Here is a 22998-nt window from a genome sequence, read left to right on the forward strand (position 1 = left end):
TGTTGCGGTGTTGTTTTGTTGGTGACTTTTACAATAATAAAATAAAATGTACACTCACCACGCTGCACCTTGGTCTCCTTCCAACAGCGGCCGTGACACCCATAGCTTACGCGAACTCGGGACCACTGTCTTGCTAGTACATGTGACCTCCCTCCTGAAGTGTCTTACCAGTCCGCACCATGAAAAAAACTATCTATTTGCTGGTTCAAGTGGGGACAGTTCAGGCTGAGGAGTCATCTGACCTCAAGGCACTACAGAGGGTAGTGTGTACTGCCCAGTACATCACTGGGGCCCGAGCTCCCTGCCCCCAAAAATTGTCAGACTCCATCCACCCAAGCCACAGACTGTTCTCTCTGCTACCACACGGCAAGTGGTACCAATGCACCAAGTCTGGAACCAACATGACCCTGAACAGCTTCTACTCCCAAGCCATAAGACTCCTAAACAAGATAGCTACATAGCTCATCAAATATCTACCTGGACTACCTGCATTGACCCTTTTTATAATATGCACACACATGGATACTGACACCACACACATACTCACCACATACTCTGCTGCTAGTCACGACCCCAACTGTATGTACAGTACATAGCTACCTTAATTACCTCATAGCCCTGCACATCGACTTGGTACTAGTACTCCCTGTATATAGCCATGTTATTTTCTACTCCCTGTACAATGAGTTTACAAAGTATTAGGAATACCATCCTAATATTGTGTTGCACCCCCCAATCCCCCTTTTTGCCCTCAGAATAGCCTCAATTCATCAGGGCATGGACACTACAAGGTGTTGAAAGCGTTCCACAGGGATGCTGCCCCATGTTGACTACAATGCTTTCCCACAGTTGTGTCAAGTTTGTGCATGTCCATTCTTGATAAACACAGGAAAATGTTTAGCATGCAGTTCTTGATACACTGAAACAGGTGCGCCTGGCACCTATGACCATACGCCGTTCAAAGGCACTTAAATCTTTTGTCTTGCCCATTCACCCTCTGAATGGCACACATAAAAATCATTCTTTAACCTGTCTCCTCCCCTTCATCTAAATGGATTGAAATGGATTTAACAAGTGACATCAATAAGGGATCCTAGCTTTCACCTGGTCAGTCTTTCATGGATAGTCATGTTATTTTCACAGTTTATTTCATCTTTAACGTTGGAAAATGACCCATAAGCAAGCGTTTCACTGTTAGGCTACAAAGCACACACACACACACACACAGGAAAGTAAGCAGCTACTTAACCCAACTAAACTAAGAACATTGTTTTTAAACACCAGGGGTTTGGGAATTGAGGACGTATGCAAATATACAGTGAGTATGTTTATAGGCGTTTAATACACTTCGATGGAACAGTCCTTAAATAATACAACACAAGAACAAGAGTTCTGGAGCTAGAAATAAGTACTCGCATCCCAAATGGCACTCACCCAATTCTCAATATAGTGCACTACTTTTGACCAGGAGTCCTGGTCAAAAGTAGTGCACTACAAAGGGAATTAGAGTGCCATTTGAGCTACAGATCCATGTGTGTTTGAGAGAGAAGCTTTTGCAGAGTGAAGAGGTGACTCAGCCATTCTCGTGTTGTAGGGTAAAAATCTGGGACATGTGTATCCATAGAACCTGCTGAACATCAACAACTAACACCTTCACCTTTCAGACCTAATTTGCTCTGGAGACTATTAATGGTCTCAGGCCTCCACAACAAGGCCCACAAAGTCACCCATCCTGAAAACAACACAATTGATCATCTCAACATCGTATATCCATCTTAAATAAATAAAAAAAACATTGTTTAAATATAGAACCTTTTATTTCAATTTAGAGTAAATAGTGTTGAAATTCTGAAATAAGGTTTTAACACTGTACATGCCTTAAATCCAGTGACAATGAAAAGCTTCCTTAAAAAGTATTTTTTTGTCAGTTATTTTTCATATTTTCCCTTGTAAGAAATAGTTCAAGTATAAAAATTCCCAAGTGTAAAATAGCCCATCTGATGTATATTAAAAGCAATAGAAGCACAGCTATCCAAACCATGACAATGACTGTACATTCTAATGTATAAAGCAAGCATTTTGCTAATTTGCCAGGATTTTTTTGTCTTTTCCAACAGTTCTAAACAGAGGCAGAATAACAGTCTGCACGCAAGTATGCCTGCATTTAAATAAAGTTTCATACAAAAGGCATTAATCTAGCCAATATTTAATGTCATGTTCTAAGATTTCAAAAAGGCAAAAATTATAATTGTACAGTGCACATACAGAATTGTATCTTAAATAAATCAACATTTTTGGTAGAGTATGTTAATAATAATACAACTAAATCTACTCAATAACTTATATGCCTTGAGATGAATACATAACAATAGTAATTCAGTACCGCCACTAAGCGCATAGAACATAGTCAACTCTGAAAATAAATATCTTAAATAGATCTCTTTTCTTACTCTCTTAAATAGCAACACAAATGTGAGGCACACAAAGAACCCCCAGATTCATGTCAAGTGCCTGCAGTCCCGCCACCCCCTTTCTACATTCCCACTGCCACCACTTTCCAGACCCACAGAAAGGAGCCCTGGAGTTGGGGTGTGTAGTCTGGGTAGAGGAGGAGTTGGTGAGGCTTAGAGGAATGGGTACAGGGCAAGGGCCAGGGGGTTGGTGAGGCTGTGAGGAGTGGGTACAGGACAAGGCCTAGGGGGGTTGGTTAGGGTTAGGATAGGAGGGCAGTGTATGTACCTGACACCAGCCCAGCCAGCCAGCTCTAGGACAGAGGACAGAGGTGGAAATGCTGACAGGGCCAAGCAGACAGACAGGCAGGCAGGCCAGAGGGGCCAGTTCCCAAATGGGCCCAGGGATTAAAATGTGACAGCTCAACAAATAAGCACAAGTGATGCGTTCTTTCCAGAGTGATCCATCTGTGTGGCGCTGGGCGAACTGTCCCACCCCCTCCCCACCCGTAGCTGCTCCCCCCCTCGCTTTCACTCTGACTAGATCCCATTGCACAGAGCCAGAGGGGAACACGACTGGGCCCTTTGTCCTTTACCACTATGTACACAACTGTGTGTGTGTGCGTAATGTATGTGTTTGAGAGTAACTGATTTGGTGCTTCTCATTGTCTGAAAACCTTTCTTTCGGAGTTGCCGTCATATTGTTTGTGATGCCCTTTGAAGAGTTGATGAGTAGATGGCATTTTTTGGTTATTCCTGCAGCTTTTTTGTCTCCTGGTGAACTGTTTGCTTTGCATAGGTCAAGAGATCAAGATACAGATTCAAAAAAGGGACAATCAGCATCAGGAAGATATGTTCTTAACGCGTGACAAGACTTTCACCTTTTCTCCACAGTTATTTCAGCTCCTCCCTGACACACAGAGGTTGTCTTTACTAACACACTGGAAACTGGTCCATTTCCCTGATTATCACAACATTTACTTCAATGCACTTGAAAAGACAGAACGACAAGAGTCCTCGAAATGTGATAATAAATATATGTTATAAGGGCTTCAGAACACAAAAAACACTTTGGGACACATCTAAGTGTCCCATAAAGAGAACGCTCTCTCTCTTCTATGTTAATGACAGCAATGGAACATACGGTCATGTTTTACACCAAGCTTAGTCGTTGCATTTATCTTCTATAAATAAATACTCTACTACAATTATAATAGTAATAATTATATTAATAACAACAATAATAATCATAAGGATATATCCACCTTACTTTGTTCTGTGAATTGGTAACGTTTACTCATTTTTTTGTGTGGGGGGTTTAAGTACAGCAAGTTGGAAAGCTACTGTATGGAGCTCCCACCTCACCACCACCATCTTAACGACTCCGTCACTTAACAACACGGCCCCTCTCTCTTCCTCCTCCTCCTTTCCTCTGCACAGCCAATCAGCCGTGGGCCTCCCATCCTCCTCGTGTCCAATGGCTGCAGTGGCTGCTATTGCATGCGATCAGCTTGCAGTTGCTGAGGCTGGTACTGACCGAAAGCTGCGGCTGCAGCGACGGCTGATCCCGGTGCAGCCGTAGGCAGGGGCTGCTGAACGTAGCCGTAACCGGCCGCAGTTATGTATCCGGCCGCTACAGGGGAGGCAGCGTAGGGATACTGCTCGTAGGCGGCAGCAGCGCTAGCCGCAACGGCGGCGGAATACTGTGCGTAGGCGGCTCCAGTGTAGTCGATGTATGGTGAGGAACCGGTGGAGGCAGAGGCTGCACTGGGCTGCATGGCATGGGGAATGACCATGGTGCTTGGCTGCATGAAGGCCTGAGGGTACACATAGTGAGCAGGGATCCTACAGGACAGAGACAGACAGGGAGTTAGAGGTAGAAATCACAGACCTGGCCTTACAAAGCCACTGACAGACAGCAGCAAACCCCAAGTTTAACAGCAGAACCAAACGCAACCAACCCAACCACACTGCGGCCAAGCGCCCCCCAACACATCAATACACCAGTCAATAACACCACGGAGATGCCTGCAAGTAGCTATTAGAGATATAGGGTTGCCAAAATAGAGATCTCTCTGTGGGATAAAAAAAAATGGGTTGGTGAGAGGTGTTCAAAGCTCAGAGGGGTTTTGTCCTCTGATACGGGATAGGAAGACATTTTGGCTTTTCAGTGACCCATTGATGCCGTCATGGAGAGACAATCCAGAGATGGCGAGAAGAGAGAACTTGGTTTGTGTGTGCTTGGTCACATGTGGATTTGGCCCTGGTGCCAGTCCTAGTTGGGAGGGGATAGGGAACAGAGGAGGGGAGGGAGGCTCACAGGCAGCGCTGGGAGGAAGAGAGGGGGAGAGGCCATGAGATGAGGGGGGCATTGTGAAAATGTCACTGCCACTTTGACAGCTGGACAGTTTTCAAAAAGGACACTGCTGGCTGTTTCCCCCTCTGTGCTTAGACAAAGAGCCCCGGGCCGGGCGCTAGGCTAGCTGCACTCAGAGGGACGTTTTCATTAAATAAGCAATCAGGAACAATGAGCACATTCAGCCCTTCGTGACATATCCCGGCCGTGAGGCTCGGCTTGCTAGGCTCTCTAGTGCTATCTGCTAGCATGATGATGGTCGTTTGTGAAAGTTACACGATTGTTTTGGTGGAGGAAACCTTGATGGGGAAATCACAAATGACATTCCTCAAAAATACTAAACTGGTGTTAATTGGAGTCAAGTCTATGATTCAGTAAGAGAAGACTGAGTAACCTAATCAGTGTTATGACAATGATTGACAATCACTTTTATATTGACTTACCACCATTTGTCAGTGTTGGGTTTCAATGAGTTGTGGTCTGGTGTGGATTTGTAATGGTCTGGAATGATGCGCATGGTGTGATGTTGTCAACAGGTCATTCAAATCTCTTCAGAAACAACCTAACAATTGATCGAACCAAATAAATACTGACATCAATCAAGCCAATAAGAAACGAGATGGAGAGCGGAATCTTTTGTACAGTCAAACAGTTTGGAATCTGGATTGGAGAAACCAAAGACAAGATCTATCGTGGCAACCCTATTGTCAGCACTCCACTATCCAACCAATCACATGTCAAAACACTGGCCCCAACGAGGAAACAGGAAAAAAACAACAGCAATTCTACAAGAAAAAGACGTCAAAGACAAAAAATTCAAAACAGTCCACATGGATAACCAACACAGCACAAACACTCACTGAAAGAAACAAAAAGGAAAGAATAAATACATTAAAAGAAAGAAAAATAAAAGATCAAGTACAGCTCTATCACTCAGGGGTACTCCTATGACATCACATTCTTGGCAGATGCCTCAGCCTGGCCTGCTGGCACGCTGCTGTCTCAGCACAGTGTTACAGTCACAATACAAGGTGGAGACACACACACTGGACAATGCACAACAAAACAAAACGTAACACACACACACACACACACACACACACACTGGATGTACACGGACATAACAAATGTGTACACACACACGGGCCACTACAAAGAAAAACTCTCTCAAACACACAAACAAACACACACACAAAGGATGGTTTCACAACAAAACAACAAAATGCAGTTTCCACCAAAAAACACATGTCAAAGCTGACCATTGTTGTGCCTCACCATTACTAGCTATAATAAGATATGCAATGCATCACCACAGGGTCAAAAACAGGGCACTATACAGGTAATAAGGTACCATTCAGGATGGAAGCATTATGTCAAAAGTTGGATCAAACAGGTATTTTGAAATGCTGTTTTCATCTCTTTTTGGAAAAACGATTATTTCTTACAGTATGGGGGAAAACGATTATTTCTTACAGTATGGGGGAAAACGATTATTTCTTACAGTATGGGGGAAAACAATTATTTCTTACAGTATGGGGGAAAACAATTATTTCTTACAGTATGGGGGAAAACGATTATTTCTTACAGTATGGGGAAAACGATTATTTCTTACAGTATGGGGGAAAACGATTATTTCTTACAGTATGGGGAAAACGATTATTTCTTACAGTATGGGGAAAATGATTATTTCTTACAGTATGGGGAAAACGATTATTTCTTACAGTATCGATTATTTCTTACAGTATGGGGGAAAACGATTATTTCTTACAGTATGGGGAAAAGTATGGGGGAAAACGATTATTTCTTACAGTATGGGGGATTAAAATGATTATTTCTTACAGTATGGGGAAAAGTATGGGGGATTATTTCTTACAGTATGGGGGAAAACGATTATTTCTTACAGTATGGGGGAAAACGATTATTTCTTACAGTATGGGGAAAACGATTATTTCTTACAGTATGGGGGAAAACGATTATTTCTTACAGTATGGGGAAAACGATTATTTCTTACAGTATGGGGAAAACGATTATTTCTTACAGTATGGGGAAAAACGATTATTTCTTACAGTATGGGGGGAAAACGATTATTTCTTACAGTATGGGGAAAACTATTATTTCTTACAGTATGGGAGAAAAACTATTATTTCTTACAGTATGGGGAAAAATGATTATTTCTTACAGTATGGGGGAAAAACAATTCTTTCTTACAGTATGGGGGAAAACTATTATTTCTTACAGTATGGGGAAAATGATTATTTCTTACAGTATGGGGAAAATGATTATTTCTTACAGTATGGGGGGAAAACTATTATTTCTTACAGTAAAACGATTATTTCTTACAGTATGGGGGAAAACGATTATTTCTTACAGTATGGGGAAAAAAAACTATTATTTCTTACAGTATGGGGAAAAACGATTATTTCTTACAGGGGGAAAACTATTATTTCTTACAGTATGGGGGGAAAACGATTATTTCTTACAGTATGGGGAAAAAGATTATTTCTTACAGTATGGGGGAAAAACGATTATTTCTTACAGTATGGGGAAAACGATTATTTCTTACAGTATGGGGAAAACGATTATTTCTTACAGTATGGGGAAAACTATTATTTCTTACAGTATGGGGGAAAACGATTATTTCTTACAGTATGGGGAAAAAAACGATTATTTCTTACAGTATGGGGAAAAACGATTATTTCTTACAGTATGGGGAAAAACGATTATTTCTTACAGTATGGGGAAAACGATTATTTCTTACAGTATGGGGGGAAAACGATTATTTCTTACAGTATGGGGGAAACTATTATTTCTTACAGTATGGGAGAAAAACTATTATTTCTTACAGTATGGGGAAAAATGATTATTTCTTACAGTATGGGGGAAAAACAATTCTTTCTTACAGTATGGGGGAAAACTATTATTTCTTACAGTATGGGGAAAATGATTATTTCTTACAGTATGGGGAAAATGATTATTTCTTACAGTATGGGAGAAAAACGATTATTTCTTACAGTATGGGGAAAAATGATTATTTCTTACAGTATATGGGGGAAACGATTATTTCTTACAGTATATGGGGGAAACGATTATTTCTTACAGTATGGGGAAAAACGATTTCTTACAGTATGGGGGAAAACGATTTCTTACAGTATGGGGGAAACGATTATTTCTTACAGTATGGGGGAAAACGATTATTTCTTACAGTATGGGGGAAAACGGCACAAAAAGAAGCTCTTTCATACCACATATAAAATATGTTATGCAGTGTTACAACACACAAGAAAGGTGCTTCTTTTTAATAGCACTATATTTGCAATTGTAGAGAATGAAATGACAGCATTGAACTGGTATGTTTAAATGATGGTGAATTTTATTTTTATTTTATTTAACTAGGCAAGTCAGTTAAGAACAAATTCTTATTTACAATGACGGCCTATCCCGGCCAAACCCTAACCCGGACGACGCTGGGCCAATTGTGCGTCGCCTGTTGGACTCCCAATTACGGCCGGTTGTGATAGACCCTGGAATCGAACCAGGGTCTTCAGTGAAGCCTCTAGCACTGAGATGCAGTGCCTTAGACCGGTGCATCAGCCCATGAAACATGATGTTGTTGGAAATAAAGGTTGCATCCTAAATGGCACGCTATTCCCTTTCCACCAGCCCATAGGGATCTGGTCAACAGTAGTGCACTATACAGGGGATTGGGTATCATTTGGGATGCATCCAAAGTATGAAGAAGACAGAGACGTTAAAATGGCCCATGATTGTTGGCCTGCATTAGACTGTTTGAAGCAATCACTGCCCAAGAGTTTCATCCCAATGTTATTTTTCCATAAATATATAGCAAAGTACCAATAAGTCCTACACAAGTACGGTTTCCATAAGTAGTCATGACGACATTCCTGTAATGTGGATCTGGTCTCAGACATGCTCTTTGTTGCCTGGCCTCATGTATGATTGACAGGAAAGGCTGAAGGCTGGGCCCCAGCTATTTTCTGCTTGCCTGTCATCTTACTGTGGTATGCTCCCACCCCTAGAACTCATCTGGGCTCATATCCCACCCTACCTTTATTTGCTTCCTCTATCTTGTCCTTCTCCCTCTCCCTTTCGTAATCTCATTCAACATTAGACTACTACAACCTGTTTCTCAATCTCCAACAGCATAAACCTCTTATATGTTGGTAAATGCTGTGTCACCTAACAAACAAAACACACACACATCTGCCTGGATTCACTTCCGTAACGGTGTTGCTCATGGGAAGCACTGGCTACCCTCTGACTCCCATCTAAGTGCCCTCGTTTCCCTAGAGATACAGGCAAGGTTAAAAATACTAGGGTTACTGTGTCTCAATGCTCTGTGTAAATATATTATCTTTCTGTCTGGAACGTTGCGGTCGGTAAAGTTCAAGGCTAAATAAAGGTCTGTTTCAATCACATGTCAGATGGGTGACATCTTCGACCAGAGGGGGAAGAGTGGAGGGGTGGCGGGGCGTTTAGCAGTAGACACCTGTTACTCTCCAACACATTAGAACCATTCTGTTGCATCAGGAGCTGAGGAACAGCCAGTCATGCTACAGATAAATGTGAGAAGCGTAGAGGGGCGACATGATGCTATAATAATAACAATGGATCTGGTTGCTACAGCCTCAAACAGTAGCCTGATCCCAGACCTGTACGTACTGCCATTTACCTAGTACCCAAACGTAACAAAATGTGGAAAAGGGTCTGAATACTCTCCGAATGCACTGCATGTAACGATAGAGTAGAGACACAGATGAAGAACAAGTCCCTGGTCAACTACTGACCTCTCCTTTTGCTCTGTTGCCCTCCTATAGGAGGATGGGCTCATTGTAATGGCTGGAATTGAATCAATGGACCAGAGTGAAACTAGATGTCCATATGTTTGATACCGTTCCATTCATACTATCCCAGCCATTACAATGAGCCCGTCCTCCTATAGCTCCTCCCACCAACCGCCTCTGATTTATACCCATCTATCAAGCCTCCTACATGTGCTGGGATCATATCATTGGTGAGACTTATACCTAGTGGTGTGATAGCCATGGAGCTAGTTGCTACCCTCCCACAGCTGTGCCCATCGATGTCATCGTCCCAATGGCACCCTTTTCCCTATATAGATTGCCCTTTCATCAGGGCCCTAGTAGTGATCTATACAGGGAATAGTGTACCATTTGGGACAAATCCTTTGTCTGCAGCCTTGGGCCTTCTACATGTGTTGGAAAGCACAGGTGGCACATAGGTGGCACTCTCTGGATGTGTCTGTGGCCCTTTAAATCTCCCTGGGGCCTCCAGCCTCCATGTGTCCGGGCCTGCTGTTTTTAAAGAGTGTCCCATCCCATCATGACGGAGCGAGCCACAGTCCCCCTGCCCAGCCCCCCGTCCCGCTACCAGTGCAGGCTTCATGCGACTGCAGCGTCAGCACTCCAGCCTTTGTGAGGCACAATGGAGAAGCTTGTTTTCCTTAACGCTGCAGGCCCATGTGATGAAAGCTTGTTCAGAGGCTGTGGCATCCAGACATTTGTTTGTGTCACAGTAGAGACTCTGGTGCACTGCTCTACCACTGGACTGGACTACACACGAAAGGAAACACACAAGCGAACATGTGTGCGCACACATACAATAGTTTCATCAGACAAATACAAACAAACACACACTAAGAAACACACATTAGTAGGTGTGCTGCTTCAACTAAACTACTAGCCTTGGATGACTTTCCCTCATCTGTCACCAGTGTCCTGTAAGGGATAAGGTTAGTGACTACTGTCAATTTACAGTCTAGTCATGGACCTCTCACTGTTCTCTTCTTTGTCATCTCTGTATGAGAAACAGCAGCTCTCCTGAGAGTCGGCCCTGAAGTATACCATATACGGATAGATAGATGAGAGAAGGAGAGAAAATAAGAGAGAATGAGAGTTAGAAGAGACAAAGACCATGTGGCACATGCCCTTGATGGATTGAGAAAGAGAGAGAGAGAGAATATGCAAATCCTGGGAAATACTCCATTCTGGGTGAGTTTGAGATGTTAGGTGTTAATGCAAGACAATTAATAACACCAAGGTCCTAGAAATGTCTTGCTGTGAGCTGTTGATGGTTTTGGTAGGTTTGGTTTGGAGTAGGGGTGACAGGGGAATAATGAAAAAGCACACAGAAAACCATCCCTCACTCCAACACATAGAACATAATGTTACCAAAGAAAAACTAAACCACAAGCTACAACACGAAAGCATCAAATCAAATAAAGAAATGTTAAAAAAAGACTTTGCTCCCCCTGGCAAAGTCAACACTCTTCCACAAAATTGGGAAAGAACATCCCAAATATCATCAAAGCAGCTTTTTTGGTCATTAAATAGACAGCACACGGTTTAGCTATGAACACCACTTCATAACAGTAAAAATAAAGTAAAAACACACAAAGCTCTAATTGCTATTCAATATAAGTTAAAACTCAAAACCAAAATTAAAAACCAACATACATGCATCTATAATCACCATTTGAGCTTGTTTGTGTGCATTTGAAATTACAGGTAATTCCCTGGTCTGATCTGTGACATGCCCACAGAACTAATCCTGAAACCACAAGTTATCTTAACCTGTATCGAGCCTGTCGGACCAGAGAGAGATAGATAACATTGAGTCATTGAGGCTCTAACTTTCCATTAGTTGTACTCAACACACACACACACACACACACACACACACACACACACACACACACACACACACACACAAACCTTACATTGATATGGTGGTCAACTTTGTAGTCAGTGATAAAAAGAAATAGGACTTGTGAAACTGTTTTTTTTTTCACAACATAATTATCATGCACTGTAATCATGTAAGTATGGAGAAAAACAGGACTAAGCTCAAAACAATTCCATAAACAGATTATATAAACATACAAGTCATTGTCTGAACATGTCTAACAATGCCAGACTTTCGCCAAATGAAGGACATCACTGCTAATATATTATAAATATCAGATTCAGTGAGGTAACTCGAGTGAGGTTTCATATAGGTTTTCACTGATGAGGTCATTTGTTAATGTATACTCATCAACACCCAACCATCCCCTCAACACACAAAAATAAGCATCAGTACTTACCCATAAGGCCTTTGGATGAAGGCAGGATGGATTTGTGGAACACCAAAAGTGAAACCTGGATGGAGATGAGGTATGGTCAAATTAATTAATGATCTTATTCATGTCATCGTGAGTGCCAAATGGCACCCTATTGCCTTTTTAGTACACTACTTTTGACCAGGACTCATAGTAGTGCACTATATAGGGAATAGGGTGCCATTGGGGATGCAATCATTCAGTTCATTCTAGACACATCGGGACATCCTGAATCATGTATTGAACACATTCATTTGACATATTTATGTGACATAATGATTAATAAGCCTTGGAATCATTCTGCACCAGGCATGATTTACGAGGAAAAAATGTGTACGATATGGAAATAAAAATAAGATGAGACCTGGGGCATGTTCTATAGAACAAACAGCCTCAATGTTTTCAGAACATTACCATACAGAACCGGTACTGTTGCTTCCTACTGAGTTAAGTATACTTCCCCTATAGGTATCTCTCTATGTGACTGTGAGAGTGTGTTTACCTGGCTGCATCACCCGTGGCTTGGCCCCCAGGTACGCCAGGTTGACGTTGGCTTTCCTGCCATCGATGATGGGGTTCGGATCTTTACAGGCCCTGTCTGCAGCCGAGCGGTCCGCCATCGTCACCTGCAGGGACACACAGAGAGGGTTGAGAGAGCACAGGTAAGAAGTGGTGAAGGAGAAGTGCGAGGGGTTGGTAAAAATGTACGATAAAGACTCACCAATGTTAATATTCATTAGCTAAAGGGAGGTAAATATTTAGAGAAAATATGGATATCACACACAACCCGACTGTCAGTCAATATTTTGAAAATAAAGATAACCACCACTACTTATAGTAAGTTGAGATCTTTGGTCTTGGGTAGGCTCTAAGCTCCTGGTGAGTTATTTCCTTGTTTTCCAGAGTAGAAACTAGATATAACGCCATCTCTGACCATAGATACTCATCCATTCAAAATAATTGGACAAGTTTACCTGTGACTATAAGTACGTTGAGAGTAATGACTATGTAAGAGTTTTTGGTGCTGTAATATGGTATTTTTCAAACAACCCGAGGAAAACCTCTCAACTCATCAAATACTACAGGCTAATATTTCACATAAATGTGCTTAAAACTAAATGGCTGCAAGGAGGGAGGTACCATGACAGTAAAGCCGTTTTATAGTAGCCCATCTGTCTCTTATTAATGCTCATAGACATTGACATGAGGTTCTGCTCATCCTCTTCCCAAAACTCATCTTCTGAACATGTTAGCGCGGAACAGTGCGCGTGTGCGCCTATCGGTTGTTTTCAATGATAGAACACTTCAAGCTGAAAACACAAGCCTACTTATGAAAAAGTTCAAATATTATGAAACAGGCCTACAGTAGAATAACCAACACCCACTTTAACGATTACATGTGATTTACTGCCATTTGAAATCATGCAGGCCTTAGACAGACACTTGCACTTTGTGTAGGAAAGTTATGAAGAATAAATACTATATTGATACTTACGAATCCATACCCCCTGGACTTGCCGGTCTGTCGGTCGGTAATCACGACTGCTTCTTCAATTTCTCCAAACACTTCAAAATATTTCCTGAGACTGGAATCCGTGGTGTGGTATGGAAGACCCCCTACAAAAACCTTCGTGTAGGTCGTGTCCTTCTGCGTGGTGTGCATCTTCACCAATATTTCAGTGCAAAATAGTATAAACAGAAACAATCAAAAATATAGTGCAATGTTTCCTTATCAGCTAGTTACGTTATTTATTAGTATTGCTATAAAAACGAACAATAAGACATTTACCACTGGAGAGGCTTCAGGGAAATATCACAAACTCGACAAAAATCAAGATTCGAGGTAGATTATGTTTCGACACTTAAAAGAGATATTGAGCGGATTGTCCAAGCAATCGTCAGGTGTTTGCAACTCTTCTTCGTAACTGTCGTGACAAACTAAATATGTTTCGGACCCATTCCTAAAAGTGCTTCCCATAACTCCACCCAGTTCCAAGCCTGAGGGCGGTACTGTGCGTGCATTGCTGCCCGCCCACATGCTCCCGTACACGCTCCAGCAAACAGCTGGGAAGCGGGCACAATTAAAGATCCATGCCTGCTTAGTGGTGATGAAGAATAGACCATATTACCTACCACATGTTAAACCACCAGGAAAGTTATGGTCATTCGGTTTTTCATACCCCTAAAATGATATTTTCTTACAACAGTTGTATAGACTAGTGCTCACGGCAAGGTTTCGGCTACTTAATAACCCACAGTGTCACACACAAGACCCCATTATACTCCATGAAGATATAACTTAAAAAATGAAGGTCTTGGTTCTCTTCCTGTCCCAAGGGATACCTGGCAGCAGGTGCTCGGGTCAGAGAAGGCCCATTACGCATAGAGAGGAGACAGAGAGTGGTCAGCCCAGGGACGCATGTGTTTTAGTGGCAGCAGCAGTTCAGCATGACCAATGCAGACAGGCGTAATCTCTGGGCCTCAAATTTCCTTGTAGAATAATGCAGTAGAGTGTTAGATTATATTTTGGACTATGATACACGCGATGCTGCTAAAATGATTATGCACAATGGGTAGGGACATACATGTTTAGTTTAGTTTAGTTTTCTGGGCCCCTAATGTCTCATAGGAGGCCACTGATGACTGGACTGTTTTAAAACGTGTTTAGGAGTGACTTCAGCCGGGTGATGATGGAATTTATGAGGTGGATTTGAAGGGAAGAGCGGTACGTGCGTAAATACGCGGCCAGGACAATTGGGCACGCGCCCCGTGCAGGATCTGTCTATGAAAGATCATATCTTCAGATTATTTTTCAAATAGGCTACTTATGCTTGTGATTATATACATCATACAAATAATAGGTTAAATTGTATATTTTAGTACAGCAGTGCCTTGAGGTCAGATGAATGTCGATTTGTGGGTCTTGTAGTGCCTGTGATAACTAAAATAGGCCTAATAACAACTATAATACTTTGTAAACTTTGTAAAACTGTTGACTTTTGTCTTTCATGATTGAATGTGGAAAAGTATGATTCTCCCTCCTGTTTTCCGCGACAACTGTTCTGTAACGTTATACTGAGAAATCTGATACGGAACTATTGTCTAAATCCTTCATATGGTTCCACCTCTGTGGACTAAGACAGCCATGGAGACACGTAGCCTACATAGGCCCTAATACTGGTATGTGCCTGTTTGCTTGTAGCCTACAGTAATATTATGAGTTGCAAATTTGATGTGGCTGGCTAGCTGTCATAATTGTCATCTCCTCCATCACCGGAATGCAATAGCGTGAATTGCCACCGGACTCTTCTGTACCAAAAAAATGCCATAGCCCTCTGCTTGGTCACTATTCCCTGCCGCAACCTGATAGAGCGACATTTCTGTATCTCGGTGGATCAGATACTATTTTATTCATGCGTGCTCACGCGCCCTTTAAATTACAGCCCTGAGCAGAGCCGCCGCACAGTGGTCCGTTTCAGGTTTCAGCGGCCACACAATGAAGATACCATCTAGTTGCGTCCCCTTGTTGTCTCCGTTCGCGTGCAACATGCCGACTAATCAGAATCCCCTTACATGTTGGCTAACAAAACGTAGCTACAGGGACTCTGGTAAATCCTCATCATTGGTTATCCTTAAATCCCTTATGTGCATATCTTTGATGTGTATAGGCCTATAGCATACATTTATAGGCTATAACATTGGGAGTGTGCCAAATGAGCCCTGTTAAATTAAATGCATAGCCTATATACTGTAGTATAGAGATATCCTTTAACGCAATGAATGCTATGTGAGTATGTAACTAACTAAATAAAAAATTGTGGAATTCCATTACAAATTCCATTCAGCATTCCACTTCAAATGCACCATCCTTGACTATCAGGATGGGCTTCCAACTTGATTAAACAAGGGAGCGTTAGGAGGATGGTCTTGTTTAGACAATGTAAAAGTAATAGGTAACCTGACATGTGATCAGACCTTGTAATTTTGGTAACTGAGACTAGATTTTTCACCAGTTGAAAAACACAGCAAACCTGTCAACCATATAACACCCAAAAGGTAATGATGGGTCATTTGGGAACAGTCAAACTAAGGTCGCACGGGCTTAGTTTGCAGAAGATCTAGGTGCTGCTGTAGGCCCTCCTTGGTTGGGGACAGAAGCACCAGATCATCAGCAAACAATAGACATGTGACTTCCGATTTTAGCAGGATGAGGCCGGGTGCTGCAGACAGTTCTAGTGCCCTCGCCAATTCATTGATATATTTGTTGAAGAGGGTGGGGCTTAAACTGCATCCCTGCCTCACACCCTCAGCCCTGTGGAAAGAAATGTGTTTTTTTTGCCCATTTTAACCACACACTTGTTTGTGTACATGGATTCTATAATGTTGTATGTTTTTCCCCCCAACACCACTTTCCATCAATTTGTAGAGCATACCCATATGCCAAATTGAGTCAAAAGCTTTTTTGAAACCAACAAAGCATGAGAAACTTTGCCTTTGTTTAGGTTTATTTGTTTGTCAGTTAGTGTTCTGTATATTTTATAATACCATCAACCCCACGGGCCTTTTTGTGTTGGAGGGTTTGTATTTTGTTCTTTCAGTTCATTCAATGTAATTGAAGAATCCAGTGGGTTCTGGTAGTCTTTAATAGTTGATTCTAAGATTTGTATTTGATCATGTATATTTGTTATAAAGCCAAAAAGATTGGATATGTGGTTTATCCATACATCTCCATTTTGGATAGATAACTGTTTGTGTTGTTTGTTTAGAGTTTTCCAATTTTCCCAGAAGTTGTTTGATTCTATGGATTCTTAAATTACATTGAGCTGATTTCTGATGTGCTGTTCCTTCTTTTTCTATGTTGTATATCTGTATTGTTTTAGTGATTCACCATAGTGAAAGCGTAGGCTCAGGTTTTCTGGGTCTCTGTTTTTGATTGGACAGGTTTCTCAATTTCTTTCTTTGGTTTATGCATTCTTCATCAAACCATTTGTCATTGTTGTTAATTTTCTTAGGTTATGTGCTTGAAATGTTTTAATTTGATAGGGAAGCTGAGAGGTCAAATATACTGTTTAGGTTTTCTACTGCCAAGTTTACAACTTCATTATTACAGTGAAACCTGTTGTCCAGGAAATTGTCTAGAAGGGATTGAATTTGTTGCCTAATTGTTTTTTTTGGTAGATTTCCACACTATTTTCCTTCCTTCCTTCCAAAAAAAATGTTTACCCCTTTTTCTACCCAATTGGTAGTTACAGTCTTGTCTCATCACTACAACTCCAGTACGGACTCGGGAGAGGCGTAGGTTGAGAGCCGTGCATCCTTCGAAACACAACCCAACAAAGCCACACTGCTTCTTTGACACAATGTCCACTTAACCCTCAAGCCAGCCACACCAATGTGTCAGAGGAGACACCGTACACCATGTCAGCGTGCACTGCCAATTGTGCGCCGCCCCATGAGTCTCCCGGTCACGATCAGCTGCAACAGAGCCTGGACTCGAACCCAAAATCTCTAGTGGCACAGCTAGTACTGTGATGCAGTGTCTTAGACCACTGCGCCACTCGGGAGGCCATCTAGAGCATTTCTTAATATTATTCAGTACCTTTGGCTTTGATGCCTAATGATTGAGCTGTTCAAGTAGTGTGATTTTGCTGTGATCTATTAGGGGTGTCAGAGGACAGACTGTGAATGCTCTAAGAGACTCTGGGTTGAGGTCAGTGATAAAGTAGTCTACAGTACTACTGCCAAGAGATGAGCTATAGGTGTACCTACTATAGGAGTCCCCTCAAAGCCTAACATTGACTATGTACATATCCAGCATCCGACAGAGCTGCAGGAGTCGTGATCCATTTTTGTTGGTTATGTTGTCGTAGTTGTATCTAAGGGGGCATATGGGGGAGGGAATGCTATCACCTCCAGGTAGGTGTTTGCCCCCCTGTGTGCTGAGGGTGTCGGGTTCTTGACTCTCTCTCTCATTTCAATTGCTTATTTACATTAGGGACAGATACAATGAATGTCCGACCATCCTATGCATTACACCACCACACAGAAGCTTACAATAATTCCCAGTGCTTGTCCCCAAATTAACATTAAAGTAATAAAACCTACTTTTTAGACACAATAGTGAAAACACCAAGATACTCTTACATATGATAATGACACCAAAGACTTTCTGCAAGTGAACTATAATGAACAGTGCTGAAGAAGTAATTTAATTCCATGGAAACACCGCCATCTTGTGTCTAAAACAGCTTTCAAATCAACGTTCACCATTGGGGGGGGAGGGAGTCCTTTGACCTTTTTTAAATGAATGGAAAATAAATATCTTCATGATTTCAATTTCAAATAATAATATTGCCCACCTTTATACAGTATGATTTTGCATCGTAAAGTAAACCCTCAGCGATCTCTTCTCTTTATACCACATACTTCAAACAAGTCTTAGAAACAGACTGTATGCACATACACTTGGCTCTTTTGTATACAAAAACACAAATAGACATCACTGATCTCTCTCTCCCTCACCTCACCTGCCCACTCTTCCTCTAATTCCCCCTGCACCATCTCTCTATGCTCTCCCTCCCTCTCAGACACACTGGGCTCCAATAGACAGATAAGGTGCTCCCAGCCAGGTGCTAGAATTGCTCCTCAGCTTGCTCAGTCTGTTGAAATGTGGAGTCATTCTCCATCTCAAGAGAGGCTGAGAGAAGCTGCCACCTGAGCCCACTTATGACTCCCTCTCCCCCGCTCTCCCTGACCCCTCCACTCCCTCCATCCCCTCCTCGAGTCTGAGTTGGGTCTGGATCCAGTGGCTCTTGCTGGATCCGTCTTGGGCTGGGCGGGGTCTCAGGGGCATCAGGGGTGTGGAGGACCTCCACAGGGCTGACTATGTCCCCCTCTACGGATGTTGATGCAGCTTCTGGGTCATGGACACCAGCTGATTTAGGCCTCAGGTTCACGTTCAGCTGAGAGAGAAAACAAATAAATATTCAAGATACACACACACACAGGTCATATTCAAGGTACACGGGTCATATTCCAGATACACAAGTCATATTCAAGGCAGATATAGTTAAAGTTGGTCCCCATTTAACCTCCTAAACTCAGTTTCCCCTTATTCCCCTCACATTCATATTTTTCATGATTTCATAATCCTCACCTTCCGTTCCTCCTCCGCCTGTCTCATCCTCTCCTCCATGTCCACTTGGCTGGTGACAGACTGGTCCCTCTTGACCTTCAGAGACTCCAGGTGAGGGGTAGGCCTACGTTTGGGTGTCTCTCTGTCATCAATCTGACCGTACACACACAGCAATTAAACCATGAGTTACACACTCCAACAACACATATTAGGTAAACACTCATATACTGTAGTTAATGTGTAAATAACTCATAAAATATAATCTCTTCAATCCAGAGTGACTGTCATTGGTATATTGACATAGTCAATCAGTTCTGCACTCACTTCCATAAGATGACAGCAGTTTTATAAATAACCAGGAAACTATAATCAAGAGACTATCCAACCAGGCTGCAGTCCTATGATGACAAGAGATTATGGAACTCCTCCTCTCACCTGATTCTGACACCGCCATAGAGGGTGAGACAACATGAAGCTACACTTTGCTCTGCCCCACCATTAGACCTGACCGGTACCCACCATGATGTTGTATGCCTCGCCGCTGGCCCTCTCCCTGGGCTGGGCGATGATGCCTTGGCTCAGAAGCTGTTCCAGGATCTCACTGGACCTGGGTCTCTCACCACTCTCCTGGGCCAGGCCAGGAATGTGGGCTGAGTGGGAGACACACACAAATAGGTCTCTGATGAGTACAAGATACACACGCTCTCTCACACACACACCACCACACACACACACACCGACCTCTTACCTGCCAGTGGTGATAGTTTCCTGGGTACAGCTCCCAGTAAGGTGGGAACCTCACCAGTGTCCAGGACCACTCCACTGTCTGTGGTTAACTTTGACACTGCAGAGTCGCCCCTACAGCCTTGCTTACTCACTGTGTCATCCTGTTGGGAGAATTACAAAGTCAAACTCAAATGCATAGTGTCTTAGGTGTTTTGACAGGTGCAATAATACAAAGTGTATCATATTTATTTCTAGATCAAGTCACCAAATAGTTTGACTAAAAGAAAGACTGCCACTAGGGCTAGTGGCAGTAGCCCCCCGCAAATCAAATAAGGGAATCAATTGAGAGGAAAAGTGCTCTGACGCGCATCACGCCGGATGTGTGCCATTCCATTCCAAAAGTCTTCCACTTTGCCTTCTGTATTACACATGTTCATAACATTGTGATTACAGTTTTTAATTAGGAATCCAAATTAGGAACTGCAGGCAGCGTACCTCTCCTCCGTCCAACTCGCCTGATCTCATGGGCTCGACCACCGTGAACCTGGAGGTGCCGCATCCCATATTTACTTTCAAGAGAATAGTGGTCGGCTAGAAGTTTTCTTTTTTGATATACCATTAATAGAGCATTTCGCGGGATATTAACGCAAAAGGAACCTCCCAATCAGTCGCATTCCTTCACACTTTCCAAGATAGCGCGACTCAGGTCGCCATGGACTCTCTGCGTTACCATGGGCCGTTGCTACAATAAATCTGACCTGGTTAAAGAGGTGACACCCCCTGGACAGTCAGTAGGTGGACGGGTACACTCAATCAATTGTCCACCAAATAAGTCCAATTCCAAATGGTTTTAGGCTTGTAGTGGCCCCTGTGCAAGCAGGTTTTGGCTCCAACCCAATCTCTTGACTTGAAATTGAAAGTATAAACACAAGAAAAAATACTTTCACAAAAAAAGTGTAATATATGCCCTGTTATTGGTGTAACGCACAGCATATATATAATATAGGTTGCATCAGCGACTTCAGCCATGTCCAGAGAGACACGTGGCTCTTTAGCCTCCAGGCTGTGCCCCAGGGTGAACAGGTTCATATGCACGGTCTCCAGGGTCTTCCTGTATATCGGGTTACAGATAGACAATACCCAGTTATCAAGCATTTAAATATGTTATGTTGTTGATATAGTCAAGATAACTTTTTTCCAAGACAAAAAAGGATCATGTCATTCATACCCATAACCACAAGGAGGCAATATTGAGGTGTGTGTGGTGTTGCTGTCATAGAACAGTTAGGTGTCATATGTTCACACTGTTAGATCCAGAGAAGGTATGTTTTAGCAGATTAATTTGTCATCTTCACTACTGTGAGGGATAACTCACTGAGAGAGGAGGAGTTTCTTCTGCAGGCCAAAGGTGTTCTTCCTCAGGTTCTTGGTCTCCTGCAGAAGAGCAATGTGGGGCTGGAGGGGTAGCACTTGGTTAGGGCAGCCACACATACATACTGACAACAAACCATTAACATTGTATTGTTAACATGAAACTGTTATAGGATGAGAGAAGGCAGGTGACAGACAGACGCATAGATAGACAGACTGACAGACAGACAGACCTGGTCCATGCAGAGCTCGTAGTTGGCCCTCTGGGCCAGGACGTCCAGCCAGGTGTGGGCCAGCTGCTGCTCAGAGCCAGAGCTCATGATCTGTCTCTCCACCTTCTGCATATCCTTGACCAGGACCACCACTGTCTCCTTCACCTGGGGACAGGTTAAAAGGTCAGTTACAGGTCAGTCAATTTATCTCATTAGTATCACTGGCAGTGCTCCCCCTGCTCCTCCTTGCACAAAGGCGGAGGTAGCGGTCCTGCTGCTGGGTTGTTGCCCTCCTACGGCCTTCTCCACGTCTCCTGATGTACTGGCCTGTCTCCTGGTAGCGCCTCCATGCTCTGGACACTACGCTGACAGACACAGCAAACCTTCTTGCCACAGCTCGCATTGATGTGCCATCCTGGATGAGTTACACTACCTGAGCCACTTGTCGCGGTTGTAGACTCCATCTCATGCTACCACTAGAGTGAAAGCACCGCCAGCATTCAAAAGTGACCAAAACATCAGCCAGGAAGCATAGGAACTGAGAAGTGGTCACCACCTGCAGAACCACTCCTTTATTTGGGGTGTCTTGCTAATTGCCTATAATTTCCACCTGTTGTCTATTCCATTTGCACAACAGCATGTGAAATTTATTGTCAATCGGTGTTGCTTCCTAAGTGGACAGTTTGATTTCACAGAAGTGTGATTGAATTGCAATTACATTGTGTTGTTTAAGTGTTCCCTTTATTTTTTTTGAGCAATGTATTTGGTAGCACTTATTTATTTTTCCCTTTAACCCCATTCGATGTGTAGAACGGATGTGGGAGGGGCTAGGTATACATAAGGGTGCAAATTTTTAAAAATTCACAAAAGCTCTGACGAAGACCGTGAGGCTGATACGTAATCTTATTAAATATCAGTGATACTACCAAGAGCAGTGTGCGGTTTCCTTTTTCCTTCATCTTGTTCAATTGTTGCCATGCACCTGCAAATTAGATTGCTCAGATGTGCGAGTGCCTTTTTATTTTTTTAACATGTGTTAATACCTACCAAAAACAGAGATTTACACATGATCAAAACTTCACACCAAGGTAAGCCTACACAAAACACAGCCTTGATTTTAAGTGTTTCTAAAAATCCCCTGTGGGAAACCAGTGGTGTAAAGTACTTAAGTAAAAATACTTTCAAGTATTACTAAAGTCATGGGGGGGGGTGGTATCTGTACTTTACTATTTATATTTGACAACTTTTACTTTACTATATTTCTAAAGAAAATAAATGAACTTTTTACTCCATACATTTTCCCTGACACCTAAAATGACTTGTTACATTTTGAATGCTTAACAGGACAGGAAAAGGATCCAATCCACACAATTATCAAGAGAAAATCCCTGGTCATCCCTACACCCTCTGATCTGGCAGACTCACTAAACACACATGCTTCGTTTGTAAATAATGTCATTGTTGGAGTGTGCCCCTGGCATTCCATTAATTAAAAAAACAAGAAAATGGCACCATCTGGTTGCTTAATATAAGGAATATTAAAATATGTGTACTTAAACTTTGATACTTTAGTATATTTAAAACCAAATATTTTTAGACTTTTCCTCAAG

At 42.4% G+C, this 22998-nt stretch overlaps 2 protein-coding genes across 3 annotated transcripts; both read right to left on the minus strand.

Annotated features, from left to right (window-relative positions):
* Nucleotides 1-1485: 1485 nt before the first annotated feature.
* On the minus strand, nucleotides 1486-13916 carry LOC118370971 (RNA-binding protein 24). Of its 2 annotated transcripts, XM_035756238.2 has the most exons (5): nucleotides 13734-13916; nucleotides 13440-13607; nucleotides 12447-12570; nucleotides 11930-11984; nucleotides 1486-4295 (listed from the first exon to the last, which is right to left on the minus strand). In XM_035756238.2, the coding sequence occupies exons 2-5, from the start codon at nucleotides 13605-13607 to the stop codon at nucleotides 3944-3946; spliced, it is 699 nt and encodes a 232-aa protein (XP_035612131.1). In that variant the 5' UTR covers nucleotides 13734-13916; the 3' UTR covers nucleotides 1486-3943. The 2 variants fall into 2 exon arrangements, with proteins under 2 accessions (XP_035612131.1, XP_035612130.1); XM_035756237.2 differs by having other exon boundaries at nucleotides 1487-4295; nucleotides 13440-13916.
* Nucleotides 13917-18132: 4216 nt separating this feature from the next.
* Nucleotides 18133-20527, minus strand: stmnd1 (stathmin domain containing 1). Its single transcript, XM_035756260.2, has 5 exons — nucleotides 20301-20527; nucleotides 19828-19966; nucleotides 19599-19729; nucleotides 19101-19232; nucleotides 18133-18906 (listed from the first exon to the last, which is right to left on the minus strand). The coding sequence occupies exons 1-5, from the start codon at nucleotides 20367-20369 to the stop codon at nucleotides 18577-18579; spliced, it is 801 nt and encodes a 266-aa protein (XP_035612153.1). The 5' UTR covers nucleotides 20370-20527; the 3' UTR covers nucleotides 18133-18576.
* Nucleotides 20528-22998: the final 2471 nt, after the last annotated feature.

Source organism: Oncorhynchus keta, chromosome 19 (genome assembly GCF_023373465.1).
Source record: "Oncorhynchus keta strain PuntledgeMale-10-30-2019 chromosome 19, Oket_V2, whole genome shotgun sequence".
NCBI classification, from domain to species: Eukaryota; Metazoa; Chordata; class Actinopteri; order Salmoniformes; family Salmonidae; genus Oncorhynchus; species Oncorhynchus keta.